The sequence below is a fragment of the Eleginops maclovinus genome, chromosome 1, assembly GCF_036324505.1.
Source record: "Eleginops maclovinus isolate JMC-PN-2008 ecotype Puerto Natales chromosome 1, JC_Emac_rtc_rv5, whole genome shotgun sequence".
Lineage (NCBI taxonomy): Eukaryota > Metazoa > Chordata > Actinopteri > Perciformes > Eleginopidae > Eleginops > Eleginops maclovinus.
Window position 1 is genome coordinate 19,255,395 of NC_086349.1, and position 19,078 is coordinate 19,274,472.

The 19,078-nt window shown below is 42.1% G+C and overlaps 2 protein-coding genes across 3 annotated transcripts in view; both read right to left on the reverse strand.

Moving 5' to 3' along the window:
- The window catches only part of fgd (faciogenital dysplasia), a 49,225-nt gene extending 43,440 nt beyond the window's left edge, over positions 1-5,785 (reverse strand). The window contains exon 1 of the mRNA XM_063885665.1: positions 5,544-5,785. Within this exon, the coding sequence (XP_063741735.1) occupies positions 5,544-5,565 (22 nt within the window). The 5' untranslated portion in view covers positions 5,566-5,785. The remainder of the gene's footprint in view (positions 1-5,543) is intronic.
- A 4,294-nt stretch (positions 5,786-10,079) lies between these two features.
- LOC134863301 (protein bicaudal D homolog 2-like) overlaps positions 10,080-19,078 on the reverse strand; it is a 45,627-nt gene continuing 36,628 nt past the window's right edge. Inside the window, exons 10-11 of one of the 2 annotated variants that reach the window (XM_063881750.1) lie at positions 15,551-15,782; positions 10,080-13,939 (exon numbers count right to left, since the gene is read on the reverse strand). In XM_063881750.1, the coding sequence (XP_063737820.1) occupies positions 13,892-13,939; positions 15,551-15,782 (280 nt within the window). In that variant the 3' untranslated portion in view covers positions 10,080-13,891. Of the gene's footprint in view, positions 15,783-19,078 lie in introns of both variants that reach the window. The other variant, XM_063881743.1, reaches the window with a different exon arrangement.

Below are 19,078 nucleotides of genomic sequence, written 5' to 3' on the forward strand. Positions count from 1 at the left end.
CTTGCAGCAGCATGTTTTTTGGAACTACATCACAATAAATTAGAGTGCCTACACTCATTAATCATTTTAAATGAAAATGTCGCCCAGTACAATGGTGTGGCTCATTGATGTTTTGAATAGTTTCTGGACAACAATTGAGCTCTGTGGAACAAATAATCATGTTATAAGGTTTTGGAGACATGGACAATACTTTATTAAAGGATAAATTCAATGTTCACGTGGGTTTTTTACTCATGGGATTTGTCTGCAATATGAAAAATAAAATATCACTTCATTCAGGATTCTGTGTCGCTATCAAAGCTGTGAACCAGAATGCCGACGCTCACCATGTAACCTAGAGGTGACCTCCACCTGGCTTAATATCTCCCTCTTCCTCCCCCTCCTCCACCTCTTCCTCCCCCTCCTCCACCTCTTCCTCCCTTCTTTCCAGGTCCCCCTGCCTCACCCCAGTGTGTACAGGAAGCCCTGAATCCACAGAGCCCTCTCTTCTGATGATCAGAGAGGAAAAACACAATGCCTTCAGTGTGCTAGAAAGGAGCTCAACTCATAAAATGCACACGCACACACAAAGGGAGAGAAATCGAATGGAACATGCTTTTACTATTAAGGGCTCTGTTTTTTTTCTTTCCATATGACTTTCCAAGGAAAATCCCCCTCATCAGGGTAGGTCCAATCCAGACAGACAGCAGACTGGAGAGGAGACACAGATACAGACAGACACAGAGGGCTGTGGAGAAACTGACCCTCCCCTCCTGTCACTGACACGCAAACAAAGACTTTAAAGGCTGCAAACTGGGCCTTTGGTGCTGTCATCTTTATCAGATTTCAGATTTTTCCTTTCCATTTTTAAACTGGAGTCAGTCATCGTTTCTCAATGAGCACTGACCGGCATCTGGATCACAAACCATCTGCTCTATCCAGAAAACCGGAATGAGATCAATTCAGTCTCTCACATGTCAGTCCTTTAAGGGGGTGACACCAAGTTTTTCTGTGTATTTCAAGAAGGCCTCAACAGTTGGTACCATTTATAAAACTAGGCCACTTCCGCCTTCTGTGTGTGTATATATGCGTGTATTTGTGTGTCAGTCAGACCCAACTAAGCCAAGAAACCTCCAGTGTAAACATATTGTGCAGGAAGCACTGCGACTCCTGAAAGGAAACATCCTAATACCAAACAATATTCAAATCATAGCTAGTCGCTGCATTTGCTGTCACACTCCAGCTCCCTATCAATCTGTAACAGCACTGTGTGTGTGTGTGTGTGTGTGTGTGTGTGTGTGTGTGTGTGTGTGTGTATGTGTGGGTGGGTGTGGGTGTGTGTGTGTGTGATCTTCTTATGTGATTTAAACATACATTACCTAGAACACTCCCTCTTTCCATACTTCAGATCCGCTCTAAACCTTGTCACAAGCGCCACGGTAAACCTCTGTTGACAGATGAGTCAGTTGTCTTTAACAGTTGTTTGTTGAATCACAGCTTCACCTCTTCTACTACAATGACACCAAACCGCTGCTGACAGTATAGTACAGATCAGGTTTCTACAAACTGTGTTCATTCATTAATACTTGGAGTGCTTGTGTAGTAGAAGTAAACAAATATACCGCACATCATTTTACTGCAGTGGCTCCTAAAAGGGAACTAAGATATTTAGGTTTTTTTTTAACCTTTCAAATTTACTTTCACCAGGGTTTTATTATTTTTAATTTCCAAAAATCACTCATTGGTTGAACACGTGTCGGCACTAACGTATGATCAGGTGCCCTATCATATTCTAACCTGCAAGAACGGATAGGTGTGGTGAAACTAAAGTCACTGTGACAATAACCATTTAACTGCTAATCAATGGTATATTAAAGTAACAACTATTCTGCGACACAATTCAAAACACACCTCTGAAAGCAGCATGCCTGCATATGACTCACAAACCTGTCAAACATGAGTGTCAATATAACGCCACAATCTGTGAAAAGAAGAACTCGCATCAAAACAAGCCCATTTCTAATCCCACTCCCACTGTGTAAAGTCCTCATCCTACTGTACACATGCTTTATCAGTGCTTTCAAGGCCCCACAATCAAACGATAAACCAACAAAACAAACAAAGTATTCTCTTATCTTGTAATTTTCACACAAACACTCACAACTTGACAGGATAAGAGACAGGCATTTATGAAGCGAAAGCAAAGACTTTAAGAGGGGTCTCCTTCAGGACATGCAGTGCAGAAAGAAAAAAAACACCCCAAAAATGTCCTGTCCATCAAATGCTAGTTTACACACACACACACACACACACACACACACACACACACACACACACACACACACACACACACACACACACACACACACACACACACACACACACACACACACACACACACACACACACACACACACACACACACACACACACACACAGAGTGCAATCTTAGCGGAAGCTATTTTTTAACAGCAGGGCCCACACATGACCACCATTAGGAAAATCAATGTGACACTCAGGAAGGCCGGGAAAAAGCCTGAAGTCTTTGAATGGGCCTGGAACTGAGTCATGGTGTCTCACAGATAAACAGAATGAGACAGAGAGAAATGTAGGGGGATGTTGGGGATCAGTGCTTACAGGAATACACCAAGTTCCCGGCTGACTGGTCTGTTGGTCACCTTGAGAACTTAATTTAGAAATATCTTCGCGACTGGGACTACGCTGTCTGAAATGCTGACAGAGCAGAAACGATTGGATCATAATTTAACAAAATTCGCTTTATTTCTAAGACTATCTCATATCTTTGTTTAAATGCGGAGTCAGGACATTTGTAACCTAACTTGACATGAAGACAAAAAGACAAAGAAACAGCTAGCATGGCTCTTTCCAAAGTTCATTAATAAACCTGCAAAAAAGCTCTAAAGCAGACCTATTAATGCGTTGCATCAGAAGTCTTTGACCTGTGCATAAACATATACGGAAAATTACCATTTTTAGTAGGTGGAGGTCTTTTGTTGGAGCTGTTTCTTGACAGAAAACTGCCTTGCGCAGTGATTCTGTGCAGCAGCACTGGCTAAAGTGTCGATAGATAGAACAAACACTAGTTGTATTAAAGTGAATGAACAGCTGGTTAAAAAGACTGCCTTATCCATCACTACCCCTTTTGCTTCTTAATACTAATAACAATTAAAACTTCCTAGTAGTTCATAAACCATGTGTTTACCAGATATGTGCTGATAAGTTTCTTGGAAGTCATAAAGCATCAAACAAAGCATTGAAGACTGACTAAGCGAATGATGAAATATTAATCAACTCCTGTTTAGTAATGTGTATTCATCTTGCCCTAGACATCTTAGCCCCTGGATAATTTACATTGACCTTTATAGACACATCGAAAGGCAGCATGGGTCAGCATCACATGTTCATTTCTCTTCTGACATAAACAGGTAAACTGACCAATAGAGTGGACTAGTCTTGCAAAGATTTGGCAGCCGATCAAAGTTCATAAAAGTGCGGGGAGCAACAGCAGGGTCATCTGAGCTCAAAAAAAAAAGTAGGAACAAGGGGAGCTATGCAGATAATATTCTCACTATCCTCCTCCCTCACTCCCGTGCTCTGTGTTGATTTAACACAGAGGGGAAATGTTTACATTGGCTTGGTTAAACACAGGCAGGCCCAATAGCTTTTGTTAATAATAAATAACCTAAACAGCCACCCAGGAAATTTATGGCGGAGGATCAAGCTACCACACGCCGACCACCACATCTATGGAGAAAAGACCCTCACCCACTTCTGAGTGAACCAGATGACATACAGAGCTTAAGACGGAGAGTGAAGCCTGTCAGAGAAGTTTAATGAATTGGAAACTATTCAGAAGACTGAGGTGGAATTAAAACTGAAAGGCATGCTATCTATCCCACCGCAGTTTGTTTGTGATGTGGTTTATTTTAATAGATTCTCCGATGATTTGAAGCGAGCAGCCTACAAACCCTTTGACCCTCCCATCGTAAACATAAAAATAAGCATTAGAAAGTGCACAGGGTAGTTGGGTTCCCATGTGGAAGGAATAGAGATGAGGGAACTTCAGGAAACAGAAAAAAAGCTGATATATTTCATCTGACGGCGGCTGCATTGAGCATTAGAACTCTGCATGTGTGCCTGTTGGGGTGGGGGGTGGGGGGGTTAAGGCAGGGAGAGAGATTGATCGGGGACAGTGTGGGAGAGAAAGAGGGAACTGCAAAAAAAAAAGAGCCAGGCCTTGGGAATGAGTCTGTGTGTGGGAGAGAAACGATGCACTGCTGGACTGCCGGAAAAAGAAAGTCAGCCAGGAGGACGGCAGATCGATTCCTCCCCAGAGCCTCACAACAAACACACTCTCTTTTTCTCTCTCTGCATAGCTTACCTCTGCAGCAGCCTGATATCATCCCATCAGCACTTCATCTCTATCACTACACCCTCCCCCTTCTTTGTCTGCATGCTAGCAGCGCTTTATTTCAGAGCATGTGTGAAAGATTGTAAGATTTAGCTGAATTTTCTACGGAGTTTTGTTCTCACAGTAACTCATTGTGCTTAGCTGATAGGAATATTAAGCTAATGCCCCAGATCTGTCATCTGTAGACCTGAAGAATACAACACATGGACAATACTCTGGACACGGTGAATAATGAACAGCTATATTAGAAAGAAAGAAAAACAGTACCTCCTCCTCTCCTATCTGATTGTGGTGGTATAGAAGTGTGAATGACACATCAGATGCGTTTCTCTCGTGGTCAAAATACATCTACAAGTTGTTCAGAAAGGAAACCACACACTCTTCCTCAAACACAGAGCAGTCCTTCTACCTTCCTCAGACAGACTTGCATCAACACAGCTCTAATCTCATGAGCTCAGATCAAACACCCTCTCCTCCACACAAATCCTATTCCATACAGGGACAGTGTGGGGGATACACACACACACACACACACACACACACACACACACACACACACACACACACACACACACACACACACACACACACATTAGGAGGAGAGATGAATGACTTCACTTGTAATCACCATTATCATATTTAGAGTCTCATTGGTTTCTGGCAAATATGAATAGATAAAACTGTGTGTGTGTGTGTGTGTGTGTGTGTGTGTGTGTGTGTGTGTGTGTGTGTGTGTGTGTGTGTGTGTGTGTGTGTGTGTGTGTGTGTGTGTGTGTGCCAGTGAAGGGGCCTCAGTCAGATTGGGGCAACTGTGAGCTGCTTCGAACAGGGTCAGGAAAGGTATTGCCCCTTTTCTTGTCATGTCAGCTAAACCATGCCCAGTGGACCATTAATGCCCCTCTCACTTTGTCTCAGTGTGTTTGTGGAGAAGCCATAACCAGCAACACAACTCTTCACATAGTTTTGGAGTTGATGCAGGCGGGCCTGCAGCTGTCCCGTTGACAGCTGGCAAAAACATTTTGGAATTCAAATCCTTTGCGCAATGCAAACCGTAGCCATGTAGAAACAACTTAATAAAAGCTTCAAAAGCGAGGAACATAACCGCTTTAATTTGTAAAAGTGGTTCACTTACCAGTCGCTGAAACCCCCTGCATCTTGCACAAAGTTTGTCTCCAGTCTTTCTCTGCTGAATCCGTCTTTTCCTCGGAGAAACTGGCAACAGCGGCGGCTCCAGCCCACTAAACTCGGAGGAGCGCCTCCACTTCAGTATCCCCTTTTCCTGTTTGCCGATGAAACAAACTCGAAACACACTAAGGATACTTCATGGTTTCCTAAAGGACGCTAGAGACTTCAACCGGGTCATTTTTGTCTGCAGAATAAATCACTGTAGTCCTCCATGTAGTCGTTTCTACTCCCTCTCCAGAAACAGAACTCTCTCCTCTGTGCCGCTGAAAAAAAAAAGAAAATGCGCGCTCTTGGTGCGAGGCGCGGGCACGAAAGTCCCATTCATTGACTGTGAATGCTACAATGAAAGATTGGATGAAACAACCAATGTAATTGTATCCTCATACTAACAACTAGACTTGAAAAGAAGTTACAGCCTGAATTTCGTGCTGTATTTTTCTTGATCGATCGTTTCTTTGTCTACTTAAACGGTAATGATATCTTTAAGTGATATTGCATTTTCAGCCATGACATGCCCATCGGCATTACATGGGTTGTCACGTGAAGTCATGAAAAGGATGAGGCCTATTTCAAGAGATAGCTCTGCTTTGAAAACTCCACAGCTGCCCATTAGTGTGGAAGGAAAGAGCCTGGAACAGAGATACTAACTGGCACTGTACTTCCATGTCACTGCTCATGCTTTCTCCTGATTTCTTAATTGATTATCTTCAGTTTCCAAGCCAGCTGAATGGATGCTGTCAGCTGGCTCTTTGAATCATTGCACAGCACCGCAATAACGAAAGGCAAAACAAATCTTGAATTAGCAGACCGTAGTATAGTCATAAAACGTAGTTACTGTTGCATGTTTATTGTCCCGTTTTTGTAAAGTTCAAAGTGTGATAGGAGAGAAGCTTTGAACTACAGAGCCCTAAAAGCATTGTACTTCTTCATAAAAGGCCATAAGAGTGGCATTACTACTTGCATGTACTTGCAATTTTGTGCCACCACTTTTCTGATTGTTTACCTTTTATCTTACACTTCTACTTCATTACACATTAGGTGGAAATATTCTATATTTTGCATCTCTGCATTTATCAGACACTTAAAGCAAACAGTTACTTTTCAGATTAACATTTTTTAAAAATCACAAGATAGGCTCAGTGAATACAATGCACTGTTAAAGATTAAACTAGTGGTTCCTAACATTTTTGGCATGGGACATACAAAAACGTAATAGCTAGTTACTCCCTTTGTCGTGAGTCAATGAGTTGTTTCCATTTCTGCTGAAGAGCGATTTCCCCTCTTAATGTCTAATTTGAACATTTTGCTTATGATACTTCTGTGCTATGTATACAAAAATGGCTTGTTTTGGTACTTTTGCACAAGTAAAGTTATACAGCTTGACTCTCAATGTATTTCCACAATAATGTGACCATATTAACCCAATCCTCAGTGGCAGGACTGTGTAGCTGCTAGCCCTCTCTGTGTGTGTTTCTCTGTGTGCAGATCCCCATCTTTGCGAAACACGTGTCCACTCAGCTACGCATCATTAACCTCTTTTGTGCGTGGCGCTGTTGCTGCACGCTTTACATCTGCCTCAGAAGAACACAGACAACAGCAGTGTCTCTAATGATAATGCCTCCCTGCCTGGCTGCTTGTCTGTCAATAGGTCACTTCATTGACCTGCACTCCCCTCTAATAAGCTGTATCTATACATCACCTCTCCCCTCATTTATACCCGACCACTGACTGCACATAAATCACATACAACCAAACATTACATCCATTTTGCACAAAAATAAACTCTCTCTTTTTCTGATTTAACTTCTTTCTCTTTTTTTGCTTTAGTGAATAATTCTGAAGATGTCATTACAGAGTCTAAAAAGGTCACATGTTTTTTGACTGACTGTGTTTTAAATAGACCCAGGCCCTTGTTAGTGCCTCCGAATGCATGGAGCTGCCTGTCAGCCTGTCTGGGGCATGCTGGTCCACAGAAAGCAGAACACCAGCAGCCCTCTGGGATACATCCTCTCCTCCTGCTTCCCTGGGGCTCCTCCACACAGAGCACAGAGAAACAACTGCATTCACAGAGAGGGAGGAAGGGAGATGGGAAGGGAATTTGAGAGAGTGGGGGAAAGGTGAAAGACAGAGTGAGAATTGTATAAAAAGGCAATATGGATTAACAGAGAAAGAGAATGAGAGGCAGATGTGCAAACTGGGGTAGGCCTATAGGTGTGAAAATCGGCAGAGATAAGTGTGAGATGTAGAGGTTTTTCACTTCTCTGAAAGCCTCCTGCTGTAAAGGCTCCAATTATACGAATAATCACACCCTAGTCTGGGGTGCTAGTTTATTAATTAACTCTTTTTCAGGTGCAAATTAAAGCTTAATTGATTCAATCAACTGTTGTACGACACAGATGTCGCAACCTACAATTCTGGGACCGCACCAAAAGTTAGCTGTAGATATTTGTGTGTGAGTCACATTGACACTCACACCCTGCATCCAGTGTCAGGAGTAAGGAATGTTCAATGCATCATGAGGCTGAGCCCACTCTCCACAGGTCATACATTTGTTAACATCCTCAATGGTATTATTTCTGCTCCAGTAAAGCTTTTCAGAAATGTGTGTATCTCTCAGTGTGTGTGTGTGTGTGTGTGTGTGTGTGTGTGTGTGTGTGTGTTTGTGTGTGTGTGTGTGTGTGTGTGTGAAGCAGATCCATGTGAGGCCTGTCAGCTGATCACGACTTGCTGTCCTTTTAGGCTCCACGTGGATTCATCACATGACAGAATCGGCTGATACACACAAATAAGACTCTTTGTAAGAGGAAAACACACTCTGTCTCTTTTTTTTTTAGGCCAAACCTTGAAGAAACTTAGGGATTCAGGCTGCTCATGAACTGTATTACAGGGACCCCAAGTGGACACATTTAATAGTGCATCAGCTAAGACAAGTAACAGCTGCTATGCTTTATGAATAACCCTCCATAATAACAGCACCTGCATATTAATAGAGCAGGCCTGATGTCATGGACCGATCCCACTGACCCATATTTCCAGCAGAGGATGCCTTATAGAAGATTATGAGAGGAGGGAGGCACCGACAAAGGCTCCTCTGTTGCTACAGTGATGTCATCTGACTTGACCTCTTCCCCCTGGCTCTCGTTATTAGTCTGCCATTCAAATTCAATCAGCAAGGCATATGGTAAATTGTAGCAACTGGTTATTACTGTTATAAATCATAGAGATGTGTAGCTGTTATTCCGATTCTGTGAGGACTAATATGTTAATTTTGTGGCTGCATTGTTTGATAAGCGATAGAAACAAGTGTTGTCATTACTGTCGTTGAAATGCTATTTTACATTTTCTGTAATCTCTATTGTGCTTTCACTTAAAGGGACACAACTGATATCAGTAAAGATCAGTTTACTCGTCACAAGGATTTCCAATCCTGTTTCATTGCATTCTGGGAAAAGTATTATGCAGTGTTTTGACGTGTTTGACCGACAGTGGGGACTAAAAGCAAGTGTATCTCGGCTTCTGCTACTTCAATTTCTCAATTTTAATGTGCATATCCCACCAATAGAAGAGCAATACTAAACTGCTGGAGTTACCGTTAAAGAACATTTCCATTAAGCTTCAATTAGTCTAACTTTTTTCATTGTGCTGTTAGAACTCAATCAAGAATGATATTTAGTTTGTTGAATGCTGCCAATGAGTGCATGGTAACTACTTAGCAGACAACTCCAAGTAGAAAAGGATCACTACTGTATGTCTTTTATGAAACATTTGCAACAGTATATGAACTTTAGAGGGATGTTTTAACAATATTTTCATTGTTTGCTATAGAAGGTTTACCATTTGCCTCTAATTGCAATGTTCATTTAGAGTCAGCCACAAGGAGGATTTTCTCTTCCACATCCCATGATACTCATAAAAGTCTAGACAAGAATCCATTGAACATAATTTATTTTAATTTAAGTATGTGTTGTTTTTGAAAGACCCAACATCATTTCGCCTCCATTTTAAACGACTGCCAAAAACACAAACTGTAGAATTAATTGGGCAGAGCGCCAGTCTCCAGAGGCTGGACAGGAAGTGCTGGGTGCACCAGAGGTCATAAGAAACTGGCTCCGATGATTGTGTGGGCGTATCTCCAGAAGGCAGGGAGAGGGGAGGGAAGGAAACTAAATGGGAAATGCAGAGAGGCTGAGGAGGGAGAGGGAAGAGGGAGGAGCTAGGTTTAGGCAGGACAGTAGGGAAAAGACAGAGAAGAGAGAGAGCGAGAGAGAGAGAAGGGTTGGGGTTGGGGGTGTAGGTGGTGGAAGTGTTTTGTGCATTGTGTGAAATGTGATCATGTCCTGGAGCCGCTCAGACAGCTGGGAAGTTCCCCTGCCCCTGGCTTCCAGCTGGGAACACTGAGGAGACACCAGGTCTGCAGACCATTCACTTCACTGATTAACCCTTCATCTGCTGTGGAAGGGCAATGAATGACACTCACACGATGTGGAACTTAAGTCACATTTATTGATTTTTAGCCAGTATGACTACCTTTACACAGATATCCTCCCTCTCCTCTAGAAAAAACAAACAACACTTTCATTGGATTATTTCAGCAGTAATACATCAGACTTAACTTGTCTTCTCATTTTTGTTTCTCCACATTTCTTCTTTTTTGTTTAATCATCCTGATGAAGTTTACATGTTTGTTTTCAATCCTGTGTAAAGGTCCCATGACTGGGAAACATGCATTAGACATTGAGCTGTAATCAATATGCCATATTCATAATGCACATTATTGATAAGGATACAGTACTGCATGACAATTCAAATAAATACCAACATACAGGTGAAGTCGTTATTCCATATAAAGATATCAAACTCTCATGGATCAATACTGAAACACAATATGACAATATAAAGTTTGCACAGCTAATTGTATTATCACAATGCTATCGCTTCCAGCAAACAGAAAACTTTCTCTTTTTATTTCAAATGTAAAACATTGTTTGAATTGCACTTTAATTTCCTAGCTTATTTTCCATATTGGTAACTTTAATGCCTCAACAAGCAAGCATTGGCTATAATGGCACTATTCAAGCTTGTTGATGCTTATTTTGTTTTCTGTTTCCTGAAAACAGATGTACGATGATGTAAAAAAAGATTCAAGAGTAAAAAATATAACAAAGAAAAACTTAAATTGGACAAAAAGAAATAGAAAATGCGCTCTCTGCACATTTTTCTACAATACTATTGATATCACATTACCTTCACCAAACAAAGCTAGAGACGCGTAGATGTTTCCAATAGTACACCAATCTACCCGAACACATTACAGATGCTTTGAGCATTTTGTTCAATAACAGGAGGCCTAAGGGACTTCATTTGGTTCCCAAAGTTGGATAAAAAACAACCTTTTTCTTAATAACACCCCTGAATTTATTTGAGTGGGATCACTGACCTGCAGAATTCAATACAATTTCAGTTTCATTGAGCTAATTTCAAAACTATCACCTCACTCATGCAGATGGGGAAATTCCCTTTGCACTTATTGCTGCTCACAGTCATTTTTAAACCCAAAGTCCTCACCTATAAAAAAAGTAAACATCAAATACTAGTCTAAGATTCTCCCTTGAAACAATGAAAGGCACTACTGGTCAGAAACAAAGAACTAAACAAACCAAAAACAAAAGCCCGGTGCTCGCTTTGAGAGCCATGGCCCCAGCTACACCTTTATCAGTGACGGTTTGTCTCCTCCCGAGTCTTGATTCTTTTCAACCTAAATGGTGTGCCAAGATTTGGCACGATAAACGAAGAGAGAATGAAACCATTCCAATTTGGAATTTAATTTTTGAACTTTTGCAGAGAATTCTGAGAGTCAGTGATCCCGTTTCAGTGGAACGCCCTCGGTAAGAAGTGAGGAAAAGCATATCATACCACTCAAATTTTTCCTAAAACACAACTTACCTATTCGAGTCAGAGCGTTGTCAAGTTTCATTGTGTCATTTTGAGCTATTCCTAGGAATAATAAATACATGAAAAAACCCCAGAATTTGATCAACCTGGATTTTTTGTATAGAACATGGCAGTAGAACAAACACAAAAGAAAACAACAGCATAACATAAGATGTAACCAAACAATTAAAACTTGATTATTTGATGGATAAAATCTTTAGGAAAAAGTCATAATAGTAGGTCTGTGGTTTGTGGAGCATTTACTTGAGTAAATAGTTCCCGTTTCTTAAGTTTAGATGATTCAAGAGGACGTATAATCCTAGAGTATTATAATGTATACTGAATAACTCACAAACCATAATACTACCACACTTTCCTATTGGTTAATTATAGTCTGTTATAATCCTATATAATAAAAGTGCACAGATTCAAATAAAAACAATGAACTAAAACAAAACAAAAGATGAAACCAGAACAAACAGTTTGTTGATTCACATGGAGAAACAACCCCATGTCCCCTGGCTTCTCAGTGGAGGGTTCGATAAAACTCTGATCAGAATTCAATCTGTTCATTGGACCTGTGAGATATTGGCTTCCAGCAGCAGCACGCAAAAGTGTCCTTTAAATAGTAATCATATTTTAAAAGCAATACGAAGGAATTGTCAGTTTATTCGACTAGAAATCAGTGTTTTCATTTAGCTTTTTTGTTTTGTCCTCCAAGTCCAAATGGCCTATTAGTGCTAACTGTTTTCAACGGACTCACTCAGCAGTGAGAATGGACCTTGTGTTGGAACTTCATCATCCGCACGGAACTACTGTAATTACTGCAAAATGAAGCAAAGAACAAATGATCGGCACTAGCATTATTTGTCAATTTAGAGTGACGGTTAGCAGCTGAGTCCACACAGACAAAGCAGGTGGCGGCTTGAGTTAGTCAAAGGAACAGAAGCCATGTTAGAAACTCTGAAGCAGCTGATGCTGTGCCAGGAGCTTTCATACGTTTGCGAGGAGCTGATGTGAAAGCACATTTGCCCAAAATTCTCCTGCAGTTGCTGTTAGAAAGCCAATGACTCACAAGTACCAACCACCCAGGTTAAAGGACATGGGTCTTTCTCATATACCATGCAAGTGAATGAAAGATGGGTTATGTTGCTGACATGCAGGCTATCTATGAATCAGAAATGTATGCATCACGTGTTAAAACTCAGAAGGTGACTTGGGAGGAGCCTGCAAGCAGAGGTAGGAGATGCTTTTTAGGTTGCATGCAGTTAGGACACCAGATAAGCCAGACATTGATTTCAAACTAGAAGGAGCAATAGGGTAATTATTTTATATAAGGGGGGGGGGGGGGGGGGAGGGCTAGTCACAAGCACATCCTGGGGTCTACCTACTGCTCAGTGATCACACAGAGCATATACAAGAGAGAGTAAGGGGCTCAACTAATTTGAATCAATGTCCTCTGGTCCATTGCGCAACCAGTCTTTTTTTTTTCCTCAAAAAAAAAAAAAAGGAGTTTCTCCCTCAGGAAACTCTGCGGTTCATATTCCCCCCATTTGAGAGTCAGCTCTCAGCCAAATATCTGGCTTTCTTCACCAGCATGTTTGGTTTTCTTATCTCCTCTCTCAGGAGCTGGTTTACAACATGAGTAGTTCTCCCTCCTCTACTCTTCAAACCTTTTCTCTGTCAGCGCAAACTGATAGAAAGTATACATCACACTTGTAAGTTAAGTGAATCTCAAACTTAAGAGTGATGGACCTCTAAAGAGGTGTGTACGATAGCCTTGTCTCCATGCTGTGTGCTGTGGCTTACAGATGCACACTCAAGCAGGGTTGACCGCTGGCATTGTTCCTTTTTCATTATTCAAGGAATAATGAAGCTCCCTCTCTTTACATTTGAGAGGAAGGAATACTGTAGTAGGATCCTGCAAGATTATAACCTGAACATGATCATATTAAGAATATAGACTTTAATATATAGCATAGTTGTAGTAGAAAACGCATAATTTGATCAATCTTGCAGGATTTCCTCAAATCAACCCTGCTTCTAGCATCATGAAGCTAATGTGTCTAATGATCCACAAGTAGTACATGGATATATCAAACACAAGCCCCACTTATTTTTTTCCTATTTGCGTAATACTAGCTCGGAAAGGGTTAAAGCTATTGTAGATACAAAAACCGTAAGTCGTTCTGTCTTCATACATCACAAAACAATAAAAAAGTAATGCGTGACCCTCCATTTGCAAAGGTTAAAAATATAATACACACAAGGGCCCTTCACGTAAACGCTGTATACACACAGGCAAGTATCGGAAACACAACGTATGTGAGGACGTTACCTGATAAAAATATTAAAATCCTCATTCTAGTTAAAGGGTGACTGGAAATGCTTGGGAAGCAAGTTGCTGATAATCTGAAAGAGAGAGGGTCGTTATGAGTGACAAGACACAGTTTAGAGACACGAGGAGAGAGTTTTTAGCCACTTATTCAGAAATTATTTAAGAGCTCAGAGTGATCTCCCAAAAATTGGAGACAGAGGATGAGGGGAGATTTGAAAAGGAATAAAGTCCCATTAAGTGGAGACAGAAGGACAGGGCTTTACATAAACACATAGATATAATATATCAAGTGTTTGGGTCGACAGGCACTTTTGCCGAGTGGTCGGTTGGTTTCCTTTGAAGATTTATTGTGCACATGTGGGTGCCTTTTTCGATTTGTGCTCTTCTAGGATTTACTCCATAATTAAAAAATCATCTTTGATCAAAACTATATTGTATCTCTGTTCACAGTAATCATTTGATCCTTTTTAACAGAAGTAGGAACCTGAGGCACCTATGCTGAAGTGCACTTAATTTGGGTGTGGAGATCAATTTGTCTTATCTCTCTTATGATATGGCTCTGAAATAATCAATGTGACATAGGGGGTCACATTGAATAGCCCTCCTGTACTGTATTTCACCAGACACAAATAAGTCCTCTTTTTTACAATGTAGAGCCCTGCAGTACATGGATCGTCTTGTACCACACACCAACAGAAAAACAGTTAAAAAGCTCATAAGCGTTTTTAGCTGCAAAGCCATGCATTCCTACAGACCCTGTTGTATTGGTGTGCTAGCATCACAGCTTTAATATTATCCTGAAATAAACACCTGTGGTCACAGGTGCTCCTTTTCTGCCCAAACCTTTCCATTACAAAACCAGTAGCCATCCCACTTATGGGTTTTTGAATCTCTGTTTAGAATCAAACTGTGCTCCCCTAGCTAGAAAGCAGAGGGAGATTGCATATTTTAGTTTATTTCTCTTCAAAGTCCTTTTTGTCAAGTTCCTTTTCTCAAAGAGTGACCTGATTATACAGTGGGCTGCTGGTCAGAGGTCAGTCCTGGGGGACCAGGACGGAGAGGCAGGAGAGAGAAGAGGGCTTTTATCAAAGGAGCACCATTGCCAACAGACACGGACGGTCATATCGACATCTTCTTTACAAGTCCCCGTCCCCACAATGTGTTACTGTTACCAGGCAACACACTCAGGAGGCGTGAACGAACGAGCACAAAAGCTGCCACCTTTTACATCATACGTACAGCACTATGACAGCGGAAAGAATAGACACTCCATTATACCCACAAAACCCCCATAATAACCGGGGCCCTATAATCCACATGCCATATATGTCTACTGCAGTCCAAACGTCTAGTGCACACTGTACATACATCAGCATTCCCTTAAGCGTTTACACTAGCACATACGAGCAGCCGGTTAGTCACACAGCAGTCCCTAAAGGAGCGCAGGCTGGCCAGGGAGCTAAGCGAGCAAGTGGGGCTCTTTAACACTAAGGCAGGGAGGGTTTGGCCCGTGGGCCCCCTCCCCTCTGTACACAGCAGTCCTTGCAGACTTCTCAGCTGCCTCAGTCACAGTAGATCTTGTACTTCTCGCTGCAGAAGACTGAAGGGCCTCCCATAATGCCGTTGGGCATAGCATTGTTGAGCTCTGGACGGCCGGAGCCAGAGCAGGTGAGACTCTGACTTACGTGGGGGGCAATGGAGGTGGCACTGGTGGCCTTGCTGCGGGCCTTAGCTCGGCTGGAACTTCCTCCCCGGCGGGTTTGCTCGTGGTCGAACTCCAGGTCTTCCAGGCGCTGTGTCAGGGCCAGTTTCTGCTGGATAGCCATTCGCAGCAGGGAGTTGAGGGTTTTCTTCTCATCCTCTGCTGCAGCCAGCTGCCTCTGCATCTCGTCCAGCTGGGTGACATACTCGTCACAACTGCAAGAGAGACAGAGAGAAGACAAACTGTAAAGTCAAGTACGTCATTCTGAACAGCATGTTTTTACACCATCAATACTTTTCCATGTCCTACCACAAGGAGGCAGTGTAAGTTAACCCAAAAAACAAAGAGCCTTTTCCTCAATGGAGCAAAAGATTAATTGGCTTTTGGTTTATTTACCTTGAAGCTATTGGAAAACTACCTACATGACTTGCATACTTCGGCTGCACGTTTTAGATACTAACACACACCATAATGAAGACAAAGAACAACTGTAAGTGAAGTTCTTTCACGTGACCTTTCCTCTGGTGACACAGTGTTACTGCCACCACCAGGTGGAGCCATTGATCCACACAGTACAGACCTGATGAGACAAGCAGGCTTTTGCATTGTGATTCATGATTTCACCCATTTCTTTCCCCTCAGCTGGATTTCACAAGCTAAAATGTTTTCAGCACATTTGAGTAATTTTAGCTTTTAAAGTCACAGTTCCAACCTCTCTGCCATCTCTTAATGCACGTTTTAACTGTATACCGCAACATGGTAAACTTCACCCGGCCTTCCCTGTATAATTACTCTACATTTTAATAGCACCATTAACACTAGAAATGTGTAAACTATCAACTTATTTTAACAACTGTAATAATGTGTGATTTAAGTTCATATCGCTGCTGCTAATGGGTATTATTAACATTCACGAACAAGCAGTAAATCTGAGAGAACCTTTGTCTGTATAATATGAGGAGCTTATTTGCAAAAGTTAAGAATAGAACACATAAACAAAGGATGAAAGCATTAACCTAGGGATCACTAAGAATATCTTTTCAACGTCACCCGAGAAACAGGCTGAGGAGGCGGCGTCAGAGAAAGAAGAAACATTAAAATGGGCATGAGAGGAATAAAGTTCAGTGCTCTGAGCTCTAGCTGTTCACACCTGATGTCCACTTTTCCAGCTGAAGTGAGACTGTATCACTTCAATACATCTCTTCCACCTCCCATCTGTACCACAAGATAGGATTACTGCCCCCTTCTGGAAAATATCAATGAGTGCTGCACTGCGGCATGAGCACCTGCCCCCCTATGACCGTATGCGTGTATGTGTGTGTGTCTGGACAGGTATAGAAAGTGGGTCATCTAAAGGGATTTTAAGGTAGGGGGGTTCATATATCCACTTTCCATCTGCTGGTGTGCTCGCTCTTCTTTCCTTCAGATGCTTTTCTCAGTCACCAAACCCCATCCCCCCCATCACGTCCTCTCTCCTCGCTCTTATCTCGCCACTCCAGCCTTTTCTCTCTCTGTCGCTACCTTGCTGCTGTCTCCTTCTGTCAGTCACTTTCTCATCATTCCTACTTTCTGGGTTGCTGACAAAGCAAACTGAGTGGCATTCTCCAGTATTGACTGACACACCTCAAAGAAGGGAGGGGTGATTATGTTGGCAAGCAGCACTTCATCCACCAATAATGCCACGTTCAGCAAATTTCACCCTATCCCTCTTTTCTGACTTCTATTTACTTTATTTGGAAACGCCCAACCTGTGGTAGCCCCATGAACTCGTTTATATTTTGAAAAACCACAAGAAGTAGAAATCTTACGCAATGCTTTTCCTCTTGTATTTTGGAAGCTATAACTGTCATTTTCTGAGTAAATGAGATCTTATGTTATGGTTTGGTCAGTGGTTAGTCAACAGACTCCAACTTAGATGTTTTGTTGATATTGATAACAGATCTTGACCGGTTTCAAACCAAATAAACTTGTTTTGAATAATTTCAAAACAGCAGTATGATGTTGTGATAGTTTCCTAACTCTTGAATCTGCACTTGCAAATCATTTTCTTGTTTTACGAAAAGCAACTCTTGAAAGCAACATCTGAGACCATAAAAACAACAACAACAACAACAACCGCAGCTGTTTCGTCTGTGTGTGGTGCTGCACGTGGATGTGTGTCACATGAACTCTGACCCTGCCAGACCATCATACAAACATGAACCATAGCCTTCCCTCTTATGTATGCAGTTTGATTCCCAGTGGGACACACACCCAGACAATGGGGATCAGTGCTGCTTCATTAAACCCAGTATGAGATGGGGGGCGACCCGAGATGGGGGGTGACCCGGGCACCTTCAGACGGCTGAGCCACTGTTGCATGGGGGGCGAGAGGGTGTGCATTTTCCCGGGAAAAAAACCCAGAGAAGTCTATTCTAGAAACTAGAGGGATACAATGGGAGCCTTTTTGGCCTGCTGATGGGATCTGGTGGCACAATAGCTGATGGGGGTCGGGAGGCGACTGCTGGCCTTTTGATGATGAACAATCATCATATTCACACCACTGACAAACAAGCACTTTATCTGAGTTTTGCTGTTGTTATTTACAGCAGCTTATGGTGTTTATGGCTGCATATGGAAGTCTCAACTATTGCAACATTAATGTAGACATGCTACACGATCAATATCAATCGATAATGCCTCCAAAGAAACACACATACACACTAACTCTTCAGCTGTTGTCTGGAGCTTGATTGGTCACGGTGGGATGGATGTTATAGACAGAGCAGAGAGGAGGAGGCAAAAGCAGAATGGAAGAAGGAAGAATGGATAGGGAACACAACTAACAACACAACAGCAGGATGATTGAGGCTGTAAGTTTGAGGGGAAAATGTGACTTGGGCCAATAATTTGACTGCAGTATGAGCAGGAGCTGAGAGCATGTCGAGGCATGTCTTAGGATTGTTAGTGTTAACATGACCCCAGAGATGGCAGCTGGAGAGGCACATATACAGAAACACAGAGAGAAGCACCTACAGATGAAAAACATCCACACCCTGTGTCTCCTGCTGAGCAAAATACACGTTCAAAATCTCAAGTAATGCTAATCTTTAAGAGGCACAGGCGTGAGATCACATAAAAGATCCAACAAAAAACCTACACATTCCTTCAATCCCACTCCACTTTTCTTATCCTTTGTCAAAGACCACACGTTTGTATCAGAATTTTCCACATCTCAGAAATCCACATTTCCAGACTTTGTCAGAGTGCTGATTACCATGAAAAAAAGACTGTCAAACTAGACTCCTGTAGTGGGCTTTAACTGAAGGCCTGCCCCTTTCCTCTTTTTCTTTTCCAGATGACTAGAGAACCGGTTGTTTTGCGTTGAGGAAGGACGGAAGGGGGGACGGGAATACAAAAGGGGGGAGTGTGGGAAACCTTGCCCAGGCGAGTCCCCCAGCCTCTCAATGAGTCCCCTGACCCAGCACTGTGTCGTATAGGAATGAATTTACATACCAATATGTGTATCCCA